Source organism: Sus scrofa, chromosome 8 (genome assembly GCF_054392235.1).
Source record: "Sus scrofa isolate SSC_HxYL_T2T_F1_AM1 chromosome 8, Sscrofa_HxYL_maternal_Yorkshire_Landrace_v2.0, whole genome shotgun sequence".
Classification (NCBI taxonomy): Eukaryota; Metazoa; Chordata; class Mammalia; order Artiodactyla; family Suidae; genus Sus; species Sus scrofa.
Window position 1 is genome coordinate 119,032,587 of NC_139390.1, and position 14,629 is coordinate 119,047,215.

The following is a 14,629-nucleotide window of genomic DNA, read 5'->3' on the forward strand; positions in this document are numbered from 1 at the left end:
CTGCTGGTAATATCGGGAAGAACCTGGTTGCCTGCCTCCGGTCTGGCTCTCTTTTGTTCTAGAAGGCAGCAAGTCAAGTTTGCACCTGGGTCTGTTCCTAGAATTTAGCTGTTTGGGTTCCTGTTCATCAGCTGGGGTGAGATCATCTTCCCAGGAATTGCCAAATAATTCAGCCCACACAATGGGCAAAGCTCTGACAAGCTTAGAACACTCTTTTCAAGCCCAAATTAAAAGCAGGCACATTCCACCCACAGAGCCTCTTTTTAAAAAGATCAGCAATACACCAGTAAGTTTTATCCGACTTTGCAAGTGTCATTTTAAAATTTACATTTAAATGCCTTCAAAGCTGCTCCTTAAAATGTTACTACAAAAAGAAACCAACTAGGTATGATTTCTCAGTTGAAGTGCTACATTATCTGTTATTCTAATAAGAGGAACAGCGAGAGGTTGATGTGAAATACTTTTAAGGAGCTAATGATACACTGATGAATTTCTCACCTATTCCTGGGCAAGTACTGATACAAACCCCAATGAAGTGTTTTCACTCGGTCCAAAAAGCCCTTTTACTCTAAGATTTCTAGTGTTCTTCTTTTCATCTACATTTCAAAGCTACTCAAATCATTTTTTAGAAATAAGCAGGGTACACATCCCTGTTTTAACCTCTAATTTTATTCATTTCTTTTTATTTTAGGGCCGCACCCGCAGTACCTGGAGGCTCCCAGGCTAGGGGCTGAATCAGAACTATAGCCACCGGCCTATGCCAGAGCCACAGCAACGTGGGATCCAACAGCTCACGGCAATGTTGGATCCTTAACCCACTGAGTGAGGCCAGAGATCGAACCCACATCCTCATGGATGCCAGTCGGGTTCATTCACCGAGGAGCCACGACAGGAACTCCTCATTCGTTTCTTAAACTCAGAGCGAGTGCATGCTCCTGGCAAGCACTGTGCTCAGAGCTCTTCAGACTCCTGGGATTGCACCTGCCTGCTCTGAGGAGGGCGGGAGCAGGGCCATCAGTGTTCCTGGGACCAGTGGGGGCGGGGGCGTTGGTCAGGGATGAAGTAGGAGGTCACTGTGGCCACAGGACTAAAACCTTATTCTCTGATCCTGGTTTTACCAGGAAGAAACTCCCCTTCTGGTTAAATCCAGAGTCCTTACAATAACTGGCAAGGCTGGGAGTTCCCGTCGTGGTGCAGCGGTTAACGAATCTGACTAGGAACCATGAGGTTGCGGGTTCGATCCCTGGCCTTGCTCAGTGGGTTAAGGATCCGGCGTTGCCCTGAGCTGTGGTGTAGATCGGAGACGTGGCTCGGATCCCGCATTGCTGTAGCTCTGGCATAGGCCGGCAGCTACAGCTCCGATTGGACCCCTAGCCTGGGAACCTTCATATGCTGCGCGGGAGCGGCCCAAGAAATGGCAAAAAGACAAAACAACAACAACAACAAAAAATGGCAAGGCTTTTGCTTGTTTGCCCCTCCCCTTGCCCCAGCTCCCTCCCTTAGTTGGCTCCCACCTCAGGCCCTCTGCCTGGGGAGCTCTTCTCCCACCTGCATCTTCTCCCACCTCTTCACCCAGAGGTGACCTCAGTGAGCACTTCTCACCAACACACACCCCCCAACCCCGTCACTCAGCTTTACTTCTCGCTGTAACACCTGTTATCTAACATGATTATCTCCACTTTGGTATTTATTTTTAGGGCCGTGCCCAAGGCACATGGAAGTTCCCAGGCTAGGGGTCTCATGGGAGCTGCCGCTGTCGGCCTACGCCACGGCCACAGCAACTTGGGATCTGAGCCACACCTGGGACCCACACCACAGCTCATGGTAGTGCTGGATCCTCAACCCACAGAGCGAGGCCAGGGATCAAACCTGCATTCATCATGGATACTAGTCTGGTTCATCACCACTGAGCCACCCCAGAACTCCTCACATATTATTATAGATTTTATTTCTTTACCTTGTTTCCTTCTTCTCTGGAAATGTAAGCTCTATTAGCACAGGAGTTTTTATCTCTGTAGTTCTTTGCTCTATCTCTAGCATTTAGAACACTACCATGTTAGTTTTAAAAAAAAGTAATACACAGAAACCTCGATAAGAGTCAGGAGACCAGAAGGGGGAGTTCTCACATCCTGAAGGATAGCAGAGTCCAACAGGAAGACAGCTCCTTTCCTGGTATGGACTCAGCCAATGAAAAGCCAGGGTCCCTTTGTTTACTACAGCCCTCCCCACTTCCTTTCCCTCTATAAAAGCAACCTTCTTTCCTTGCCCTGCAAGTAGCTCCCCATGGTTGCAGACCCTGAAACAATTCTCTGCTGATCTGCAATAAATCCATCTTTGCTGGAGAAACAGCTGGCAGTCTCTTTGCTTCAGGTGGACATTGGTCAAGTTCTCAACAAATATTTGTTGAGTAAATAAACTCTTTAATCTCTGTTTTTTCAACATCTGTACCAACTTCTTAATTCTAAGAATTATGTTTATTCTATGGAGAAGGTTTATTTCCTTTTCAAAACTGCAACAGTAATCATTAACTTTTAAATAAGTTTATTCTAAGCATGTAATACTATAATAACTAAGTTTATTCTATGTATATATACATTCTCTTCCTGAGAATTGTCAAAAAAACACCCTAGACCATAATTGCGTTATAACAAAGATTACTGAACTATTTGTGTATTTTAATTATTCACTGACTATTTTAATCACTGAATCTGCATTTCGTTTTCTAATTATTCAAATTTCTTACTGAAAATTAGATGCTAATGACTGTCATTAAAATTTTCTTGCGGCAAAATTTAGGGGCTAAGTTTATGAAAGAAGTAACTGAAATATGCATTTATTCTATTTTTTATTCAATAGAGTTAATTTTTTTTATATTACTGATATTCAAAAATGAAAGCCTCAGTAAAGGCCAACCATTTATTATATAATGAATTAGAGAATCAATTTTCTAGAAAAAGTTTAAGACCAAAACAAAGGTTCAGAGGAAGAGAGAAATATAAAATTGAAAAAAACATATATACCTGGTGTGACTATGGCAGCAGTTTTGATACCTTTATCTTCATTTTGCAGGTCCTGAAGGAAGGAACCAACCGTTGATAACAATGGTTTGACTACAAATTGACAGCGCTCTTTTCTGGATGGCAAAGTAAGCGTAATCAAGGGAAGACCATGCCTGTAATTAACTGTGATTTCTGTTAAGAAAAAAAAAAAAAAAGATAATATAGGAATGGATAAAATTTACTCTAAAAAATAACTTCAAAATAAAAAAATTCTAGAAAGAATGCCTAAATATGAATTCATAACCCTCTGAACTCCTAAAATAATTTGCATTGTTCCTGGAGTGCCTTCACTACACTAGTTTACATATTCCCCACCATTCCATAACATTTTAAGCATGTATCACATTTTATTATAATTATCTGCTTAGCGTCTTCCCAGGTAAAAATATACTGAGGGCAGAAACTGCTGCTGCTTTTTTTTTTTTTTTTTTCTCCTATGTTTTGTCCTTGTAGGGCTGCACCTGAGGCATATAGAGATGCCCAGGCTAGGGGTCTAATCGGATCTGTAGCCACTGGCCTATGCCACAGCCACAGCCACAGCCACACCAGATCCGAGCCACGTCTGCAATCTACACCACAGCTCATGGCAATGCTGGATCTTCAACCCACTGAGCAAGGTCAGGGATCGAAACTGCAACCTCATGGTTCCTAGTCAGATTCATTTCCGCTGCACGATGACAGGAACTCCCAGCAATCGCTTCTAAGTCATCTATGGCTCCTTTGATTGTTGGGGTGGGAGTCTGCCAAAAGACAGCTGAGATCTTATGGGAGCAGAAAAGGAAGGAAACTGAACTCTGAGGCAGGGGCAATGCAAGAAAACTCTGTTTTGCTCAAAACTCACATTTCTCACTTTATTTGGAAGAATGGAAATATGTTAGCCTGGGGAATCAAAGAAGGGATAAGAAAGCTTACCATCAGGTGGCACCACTGTACTATAAAAATTTGACTGATAGTATTTCAGATGTCCATACAGTTTCACACACAAAACCTGAAAGAAAGGATTTTTTTGTTAAAGTAGGAAAGCTGAAATATGTGTCTTTACCAGAAGATTCTTTTAACGTTATATGATAAGCATGATCAAAGCTTCAGCATGCCATACATACCCAGGTATGCCCTTAGAGAAGCTTAACTAAACCTTCTGACTGTGTGTCCCATGTGGTGGCCACTTAGCTACAAGTTACATTAAAATTAACACTAAAAATTAAGTTTCTCACAGTCGGTCACCTTGGCCACATTTCAACAGCTCTATAGCTCGGGACCTAGAAGCTATTGTATTGGACAGAATAGAAATAGAACACTTCCATCACCATGGAAAGTTCTACTGGACAGTACTGCTGGGTCCAGAACAACGGAAGAGTTGTTCAGATGGGACATTCATTGATTTTTAGGGTTTGTATTGGCATTTGTATTTACAATTGTACTGGTGCTTTAGGAAGGCCGAGTGACACCACAGTGCCTGGTAAAGATGCTGTGGTCACAGAAAGAAAGGGCAGTGAAGGGTTCAGAAGCATCTGGAACTCAGAACGTGTGCCAGAGGCACTCCTACCACAGTCACAACACAGTAGCTCTTTCACACTGATCCAGTTTTTTTAATGCCATCACCCCACAGTTCAGTAACCCTCTTTAATAACAATGACCTTGCCAATAAATTATGCAAAGAGTCTTTCATAAGTTCTATTTCTCAAGTTTTCATTTAAATACAGGTGTGCTATTAAATAAATCATTAGTTAAAAATGTGTTGACTGGAGTTCCCTTTGTGGCTCAGCAGGTGAAGGACCTGACATTGTCTTTATGATGATGTGGGTTCTATCCCTGGCCTCGATCAGTGGCTTAAGGATCCTGCATTGCCACAAGCTGTGTGTAGGTCTCAGATGCAGCTGGGATCTGGTGTTGCTATAAGCGTAGATTGCAGCTGAAGCTCCTATTTGAGCCCTTGCCCAGGAACTTCCATGCGCTGCAGGTGCAGCCCTAGAAAGGGAAAAAAAAAAAATGTGTGTGCTATGAGAAATGAAACAAAGACACTGACTCAAATGATGTTCCAATGTGCTCAGGATCACAACAATCTCATCAATAAGTGAAACAAAACATTCAAATACATATTTCTGGTATTAAACACAATAGAGGCAATTAGTTTCAACAAAATATAACTTATCACATTAATATAAGGTTAGTTATTTGAATTTTATTTTATTCATTTATTTTGTCTTTTCTAGGGCTGCAACCACGGCATATGGAGGTTCCCAGGCTGGGGGTCGAATCGGAGCTGTAGCCTCCAGCCTACACCACAGCAACACCAGATCCAAGCCACGTCTTTGACCCACACCAGAGCTCACGGCAATGCCAGATCCTTAACGCACTGAGAGAGGCCAGGAATCGAACCCACAACCTCATGGTTCCTAGTTGGATTTGTTAACCACTGAGTCACCATGGGAACTTCTGGTTATTTGAATTTTATTTCTAAAAATGTAACTCATACTAAGATAAGGGGGAAAAAAAGCTGATTGTTCCTTAAAATAGATGCAACTCTCAATGAATGCGTATATGCAGAAGTTCTCCAAATTTTGATAATGCCTATTAACAATACTGTGTATTACTGTTTGTTACCAAACCCAGGTTCAGCTACTTGTCACTCAAAAGCCAATTAATTTGAGAGGCAAGTGTGCAAAAAAAGAAGGCTATTTTAATCAGAAAAGCCAGCAATCTAGGGAGAAAGTGGACTCATGGCCTAAGACCAACTCCAAAGACTCTGCTCAGCCATGGCCGCTTTCAAAGGGGAAGGAGGGGGAAGAATTTCAGTGAATCAAGGCAGAAGGCTGGATTCTGCATCCTTCTCCATTTTTTGCAGACAGACTGACTCACCGCAGATGTTTTCTTACCTGCCTGATCTGCCTGCAGGATTGCCAAGGGGGCTGCTTGGGGTAGAGAGCGTTAGTCATTTTTTTTGACTGCTTAATTCTTTTTCTTTTTTTGCCTTTTAGGGCCACACTCATGGCATATAGAGGTTCCCAGGCTAGGGGTCAAATCAGAGCTACAGCCATTGACCTACACCACAGCAACACAGGATCCCAGCTGCGTCTGTGACCTATACCAGAGCTCACAGCAGCGCCAGATCCGTAGCCCACTGAGCGAGGCCAGGGATTGAACCTGCAACCTCATGGTTACTAGCTGGATTCGTTTCCACTGCACACAATGGGAACTCCTTTAACTGCTTAATTCTTCATTCTTACTTCTTGTCATCTAGGCAAAGAATCAACAGGTTAGGCAAAGCATGATGTACATTCAGAAGAGCCAAACTTAGCAGTCAGGTTAAGCTGCCTAGAGATCTCATTCCTATAATTAGGTTCTTTTAAGGTTAGAGGGGAACAGAGTTGGGCAAACAGAAAAGGGGCAAAAGAGCTGCTTTCATTGCTCTGAGTTAAATTCCATGAAACTAAGAAAAATGTATCCACATGAAAGCATGTGAGAATTAATTCTCTACCAAAATACTTCTTTAAAAGTATGTAATGAGAGGAGTTCCCATCGTGGCTCAGTGGTTAACGAATCCAAGTAGGAACCATGAGGTTGCGGGTTCGATCCCTGGCCTTGCTCAGTGGGTTAAGATCCGGCGTTGCCGTGAGCTGTGGTGTAGGTTGCAGATGCGGCTTGGATCCCACATTGCTGTGGCTCTGGCGTAGGCCAGTGGCTACAGCTCCAATTTGACCCCGAGCCTAGGAACTTCCACATGCCGAGGGAGCAGCCCAGGAAATGGCAAAAAGACAAAAAGACCAAAAAAAAAAAAGTATGTAATGAGAGTTCCCGCTGTGGCACACTGGGTTAAGAATCCGACTACAGAGGCTCTGGTTGCTACAGAGGTGTAGGTTCAATCCCCTGTCTGACATAGTGAGTTAGAGGATCCGTATTGCTGTAGCTGCAGCATAGGTTGCAGCTGCAGCATGGATTCATCCCTGGCCCAGGAACTTCCATATGCTGCGGGTACAGCCATAAGAAAAAAGTATGTAATGATATAAATGGTTCTCAAGGTGGAGTTTCCGTCGTGGTGCAGCAGAAATGAATCCAACTAGGAACCATGAGGTTGCGGGTTCGATCCCTGGCCTCGCTCAGTGTTTAAGGATCCAGCGTTGCCATGAGCTGTGGTGTGGGTCGCAGACGCAGTTTGGATCCGGTGTTGCTGTGGCTGTGGCGTAGGCCGGCAGCAACAGCTCCGATTAGACCCCGTACCTGGGGACCTCCCTATGCTGTGGGGGTGGCCCTAAAAGGACAAAAGACAAAAAAATAAAAATGAAAGTAAAATAAATGATTCTCAATGTGTAAAACTGTAATATAACACTGTAGGGGGTAAAAGTTAAAGCCCCTCTCTTTACTTCTCCACAATTCCACAACTTTCCCCAGAGAGAATCACAGTCGTGGTGACAAAGACTCTCTCCTCCACCAAACTTTAGTTGGGGTCCTCTAAGCCTGACTAAGCCCTGTCCTCGTGCATATGCTCCAGGAGCCCCATTTTAGCGAGAATGTTGTCTAGGAAGCTTAGCTAGAACCTCCTGCTCTCAAAATCTGATCAAATTCCTCATCCTCCCCATTCCCCAGGTTTTATCTGATCACCCTGGTCTGCCTCCAATAAGAATCCTGCTGGGTCAGTTTAGCAAAGAAGTATCCTGTTCTCTTGGTCATTTCCCATCCGCTGACACCACCACCCCCTTGTGTCTCTCCAGCAACTCTGCTCCTTGAATATAAATCTCCACTTACCCCCGTCATATTCAGAGATGAGCCCAACTTTTCTCCCCTCCTGCAAATTCCCACTGTAGCATTACATTCCTGAACAAGTGTTACAAATAGTTTTTCTTCAACAGTGGCTTGGTGTTTATCCTTCCAGACTTTTCTATATATATAATCACCTTTACATGGGAGTTAAGTTTTATGCTAGCGTCTATATATTGCTAAAGACTGTTTATAAGTCAGGTTCCTCGAAGCCAATGATGATAATTCCTGCTCATAAAGTACTTATCATTTAATGTGCTGATGAAGTTTCTGTACTATCCACGTCATTTTAGAGGCAACCACGTGACAATGAGGAAATGTTGCAAGAAGGCAGAGTGGCCTGAGAAAAATATCAGAGTTTTCTTAAGTTTTTGCATGCCTAAAGATCACATGGATATTATAATAAGGTCTACTGCTAAATGGACAGGGCTTGCTAAAAATCCAGATTCCTGGATTCTACTCCCAGAGATTTTCCATCCAGTAAGTCTGAGATAGCAGTGTGAGACTTTGCATTTTTAATAAGCCCGAGCATTACACTGAAGTTTTAGGTGCAAAGACCACACTTTTGAGTAGCTAAGTTCTAGTAAATCATACACAGCCTTCAGGACACTATTCTAAATTTCTGCATAGGGAGTTCTCATCGTGGCTCAGTGGTTAATGAATCTGACTAGCATCCATTAGGATGCAGGTCCAATCCCTGGACTTGCTCAGTGGGTTAATAATCTGGCGTTGCTGTGAGCTGTGGTGTAGGTTGCAGATGTGGCTTGAATTCTGCGTTGCTGTGGATGTGGCGTAGGCCAGCAGCTGCAGTTCCGATTCGATTCCTAGCCTGGGAACCTCCATACGCTGTGGGTGCAGCCTAAAAAGCAAAAAAAATAAACAAATTTCTGCATACAATCATTTTGAATTCCCAATTTGAGTGCTGGGACAAGGGTTACTGCCGTCAAACGATCCTCAGTATCAGGTCACAGGATGACTCGGGCTTCTCTTTTATCACATATTTTTCCTAAATGCAATTCTAACCACTTCACACCCTGCTTAAAAACCCCTAAGACATCACCAGCTCTTATATAAAGCAGAAAGAACAGTGACCCCAGAGCTGAAAAGACTGGACGTCTAAACTCAATTCAGCCACTTACTGGTGGGAGACCACAGCTAAGTCAAGTCAGAGGACTGGGATTTTGTTCTCTCAAGGGTTAGGTGGGGATAACGACATCTATCTTGTGGAGCTGATGTGAAGATTAAACAAAACTGTGTCGAGCAAGTGTAAGGTGCAGTCCATGAGCCCTGCAGGTGCAGAGCTGGCCACCTCCCCTCTACGGCGCCATCCCTTACTCTCACAGCAGGAACTCGCGCCCCAGACCAGTGAGCTGTGCCTCGGTCATCAACTTACTTAAGCGCCTTCTGTATCCACGTCTGCCCAACAAACCCTGTCATTCTGTCCAGGCCCAGCTCAAATGCCATTTCTTCTCCAAGGCTTCCTGCAGGGTCCTGATGGCCGAGTGGGAAGAGTATGGGCTTTGCCCTCAGAACCAGGTTCCCATTGTGACTCAGTGGGTTAAGGACCCGACGTTGTCTCTGTGAGGATGCAGGTTCACTCCCTGGACTGGCTCAGTGGGTTAAGGATCCAGAGTTGCTGTTTGTAAGCCATGGCACAGGTTGCAGATGCGGCTTGGATCAGGCGTTGCCATGGCTGTGGTGTAGGCTGCAGCTGCAGCTCTGTTTCAAGCCCTCGCCAGGGAACTAACATATGCTATGGGTGTGGCTGTTTAAAAAAAAAAAAAGAACCAGCCTGGTTGGAATCCCGGCTTGAAGATATATCAGCTGCCATGACCTTTGACAGGCAGAGGACGGTTCAGGGAAATGAGTCAGAAGAAGGGAAATGCCATTAATACTGGGAAGAGCTGTTTGAGCTTCAAAGTTAAAGGGAGGCGGGTGTTGGTAAAAAAGAGATATATAATGACCACATGTCAGGGTCAATTAACAAGATCAGACTGCATCTAGAGTTTTGTCATATTTAGATTATATATCTTTATGATTATAAAACAGAAATGTAATTTCCATTCAAGATGGTGTAAGTTAGAACTTCCCGTCATGGCTCATTGGTTAACGAATCCAACTAAGAACTATGAGGTTGCGGGTTTGATCCCTGCCCTTGCTCAGTGGGCTAAGGATCCGGCGTTGCCATGAGCTGTGGTGTAGGTCGCAGACGCGGCTCAGATCCCATGTTGCTGTGGCTCTGGCATAGGCGGGCGGCTATAGCTCCGATTCGACCCCTAGCCTGGGAACCTCCATATGCCGTGGGAGCAGCCCTAGAAATGGCAAAAAGACTAAAAAAAAAAAAGGTATAAGTTAACACCTGAGGCATCCCTTTGCTCCATATTGAAAAACAACCTATGTATCTCCCTATACCAAAAACAAGAGAGCAATAATGTGATAGTCAAGGCTCAAGTTCAATGGAGAGTCAGCTATGGTCTGGGTCCTGCAGAAAAAGCGTTTCAATGAAAAATGATGCATTGTCTACAGCACACTTTTTAAGGGCTGCACCCGAGGCATATGGGAGTTCCATAGATCAGAGCTACAGCTGCTGGCCTACACCACAACCACAGCAACTCAGGCTCTGAGCCACATCTGTGACCTACAACACAGCTCACAGCAATGCCGGATCCTTAACCCACTGAGCGAGGCCAGGGATCAAACCCACATCCTCATGGATCCTAGTTGGGTTCGTTAACTGCTGAGCCATTAAGAGGACTCCCTTACAGCATACTTTTTCAAGTTATCATATTCTACCTTGTTCACTGGTTTGAAGTCATTTTGGGACTATTTGTAAACTACAAATAATTAGTAGGTACATAAATTTTGTCCAGTCCAGTAGTGATCTAATTGACTCCCCCACCCCAAACACCAGTTTTATCTCTATTTGCAATTCATCTTAACATTCTTTTCTCCATATAAATTTGTGCTGTTTTGATTTTTTCTTCAACTGGATTTAACATCTGCCTGGTTCCTTCGTATCATAAGAGTAGTGCATGCTCATTCTTATAATTGTATGAAAGTTGTATTTTTACCTTTCCCCCCAAATTATTATTATTACTTTGCTGTGCCTGCAGCATGTGGAAGTTCCCAGGCCAGGGAGTAAATCTGGGCTGCTGTAGTGATGCGAGATCCTTAATCTGCTGCACCACAAGGGAACTCCCCCCAAATTATCTTTCAATAGTCCAGAACAGAACAAGTGACTTTAATTTTGACTCTTTTGTGGTAGGAGAAACTAAAAGTAGCCCATGACAAGCTCAAGCCAAACTTTCCAATGATGTGATGACTTAATGTGCGATATGTCCAGTGTCACTGCAACATCCCAGGACAGGGATCTTAGGATGGCAATTTAAGCACCAATTCTGGGCTCTGGCCACAAAAGTCCAGTCAGGGGCAATATAAAATTATTGGCCAGAAACAGGTGAGTACAGAATGAAAAATAAATTCCTACTTAAGAGTTTGTAATCCAGAATTTTCATATATGAGAAATTAAATGGTAAGAAGGAACCAAGAAATTTGTTTGGAAGATTAATTCCATCTGGGGAAAATAAAAATAAGAGAGTCATCTGAAACTGACTTTAACCAAATTCTATTTAGTCTTCAAAGAGATAAAAAAGAGAATTGGCTTCCAGAAAAATCAACAAGAAATTATGATCCTAACCTGATAGAAATAAAACAAACAGTAACTATGATTAACTAATTAGGATTTCTAGAAATGGAAAAATGTATTTACATGTAAAAAAAACCCCAGCTTAATTGAATGGACTACATAAATTCTAGACTAGATAAAGTCAACAGAAGAGAAAGCTAGTGAATTTTTCACCCAGGTACAATATAGAAACTATAGAAACTTTAAAAAGCAATTACCACTTAAAAAAAGTTCCCACTGTGGCGCAGTGGGTTAAGAATCTGACTGCAATGGCTTGGGTCTCTTCAGAGGCACACGTTCAATCCCCAAGCTGGCGCAGTGGATTAAAGGATCTGGCACTGCAGCTGTGGCATAGGTTGCAGCTATGCCACAGCTCAGTTTGAATCCCTGGCCTGAGAACTTGCATACGTTGTGGGTGCAGCCATAACAAACAAACAAACAAAAAGAAATTTCATACATTGCTGGCGAGAATATAAAACGGTACAAACATTCTGGAAAACCGTCAGCATTTCTTACAAAGTTAACCACACACTTCACGTGACCCAGCAATCCTACAACTTGATATTTATCCAGGAGAAAAGAAAACTTAATTTTTAATGTTCACACAGGGTGCAGATGCTACTTTATTTCCTCCCTCTAGAGTGCAGGCTCCCCGTACTCCCCAGCACTCAGAATAATGCGGTACCTAACTCAATACAGGGGCTCGATGCATATATGATAAATGAATGTATGAACATGGTCAAGGTGCTAAGGGAAAATCACTATCAACCTAAAATATTACATCTGGACACATCATTTAAGGTTGAAGGAAAAGAAGAGATCATAAGACATACAGAGAACATAGCTGCCCCCCCACCATACACACACATCTTTGCTAAGGAACTTCTTCAGGAAGAAGGGAACTAAAGCCAGATGGAAGCAGGTGCAGGAGAACATCATGGGCTGAGCTGTGTCCCCATCTCCCCACCAGATCCACATGCTGACATCCTGACCCGGGGACCTCAGAATGCGAGTGCATTTTAAAGAGGTAATTAGGTCAACCTGCCTACATGTTGACCTTGGACTTCTGGCTTCTAGATTGGTGAGAAAAATAAATGTTATTTAAGACACTGAATCTGAGGATCCTATGGAAGCCCTAGGACACTAATACAAAACCAAAACACAAACTGTAAAATATGTTCGTAAACTACTTATTGGAAGAAAATTTAGGAGTTTTCCTCGTGGCACGGCAGAAACGAATCTGACTAGGAACCATGAGGTTGCAGGTTCGATCCCCGGCCTCGCTCAGTGGGTCAAGGATCTGGCGTTGCCGTGAGCTGTGGTGTAGGTTACAGATGCAGCTCGGATCCCGTGTTGCTGTGGCTCTGGCGTAGGCCGGTGGCTACAGTTCTGATTAGACCCCTGGTCTGGGAACCTCCATATGCCACAAACAGAGTGTGGCCCTAGAAAGCCAAAAAAAAAAAAAAAAAAAAAGAAAGAAAGAAAATTTAAACCATTTTTTCTGTTACAATGAGTGGAACTAAGTAAGATTTGGTATGCTCTCTTCAGTGGATTCTTAGACCATGTGAAAATCCCTGCCATGTTCAGGAGGAGCACAAAAATAAGGAGAAACCTAAGACTTGCTAGGAAAGTTATAATTGAGGATGTGTATGTTAAACACTGAAAGGAAACCATTCAATCTGTAGTTTCTGAAGAGGTAGAAAAGAAAAAATAGAAGAAATTTTTTCAAGGAAGGTAGAAAAAAAGAAAAGCCCCAAAAAGCCAGAAAACAAAAAAGATGGTAAGAAATGTCGTAAAAGTCATTGGAGAAACTTGGAAAATAGAGACAATGAGCATCCCCAACGCTACCAACCCCAGACTTATTTAATGCCGGCTTTTCCATGAATAAATACATCCATATAATCACAGAGTTGAGAGCTGTTCATTAATGTTTTAGAAGCATTGACTTACCCTGTTAACATTTTTTTCATAAATGAAATAATTTCAATAGCTCCATAGCCACTTATCCTACAGAAATAACAGAATCTATTATTCGCCTATTGTTGAACATTTCTATTTTATACACTATTTCTATGACTATTTTCCATATCAGAGACGAATAAATGCTCATTTTAGACAATGCATCTATCGGCCTCGCAAAAAGAAGAAAGTAAAAGTCGCCAATGATGCTGTCATCTAGAATCACAGTTAATGCTGATGTATACCTTCTAGTTTATCTCCTATGTATATTGTACTTAGTTTTCACCACTACAACGAAACTGATTCAAAGCATTTTTGCACATAAATCTTTGCATTTTTTGCTTTAGGTTATACTACAGAATGATAGGATCTGTTACTATAAAGTAGTAATAGTTTTAGGATCCTGATAATGTATTATTATCAACCTTTGGGGAACTTTTTTTTCCCATGTTGTTTTACTCAATAGAACCCCAAATTATTGGTAGTCTGATAACAGGAAAACAAGCAAATCTTCATAAGGTTCAGAATCAAACAATAGCAGACACAGCTGGGCATCCTTGAAGCAACCAGCTTCCCTCTGGAGGCTCACCAGACGTCTTTGCCAGGACACAGCCCACAGGGCACCTCAAGCTCAGTACGTCCTCAACTGAGCTCTCTCTTGTTCCTCCATGGGTCTGATCTTTTCCTTGATGGAGTCACCACTAATTACCAGTCATCAGAACCAGAGCGCTGAGAGTGACCCTAAACAACTAATACTCCATAAAATCAACGGGTAGACTAGGAGTTACACCTGCACTGTCACGAGGGCCTACTAGTGCTAATTCTTCAGGCACTCTCAAATCCACCCTCTCCCCTCTTTCTCCACCTCCACTGCCCTAGGTCAGATCCCCGCCACCTCACTCAGACCCCTGCAACAGCTGCCTAACCGGCCTCTCCCACTAACCCGTTCCAATCTTCTAAAGTCACATCAAGTCAAACTATTTCTAGATTTTAAAACTGCTATTTGTTCTCCATTGCCAAGAGAAACAATTCCAAAGAAAGTTTTCATGAGCTGATTCTTATCCGCGTCCCCAGCCTCACCCTGTCATCACGAGCACCGGCCCCTCCCAGCCCCCTGTACCAGACATGCAGAGGGTATTGCGGTTTCTTGAATATGGCACACTCGGCGTGC

General features: G+C 43.0%; 1 protein-coding gene across 7 annotated transcripts in view; it reads right to left on the reverse strand.

Moving 5' to 3' along the window:
- Positions 1–14,629, reverse strand: part of MCUB (mitochondrial calcium uniporter dominant negative subunit beta) — a 120,388-nt gene that overhangs the window by 20,959 nt on the left and 84,800 nt on the right. For all 7 annotated transcript variants that reach the window (XR_014813194.1, XR_014813192.1, XR_014813193.1 and 4 more), the window contains exons 2-3: positions 3,972–4,047; positions 3,021–3,191 (exon numbers count right to left, since the gene is read on the reverse strand). Coding sequence is in view for 3 of the 7 variants with exons in the window: in XM_084973190.1 (XP_084829316.1) it covers positions 3,021–3,191; positions 3,972–4,047 (247 nt within the window). In the remaining 4 variants the exon portion in view is untranslated. The remainder of the gene's footprint in view (positions 1–3,020; positions 3,192–3,971; positions 4,048–14,629) is intronic.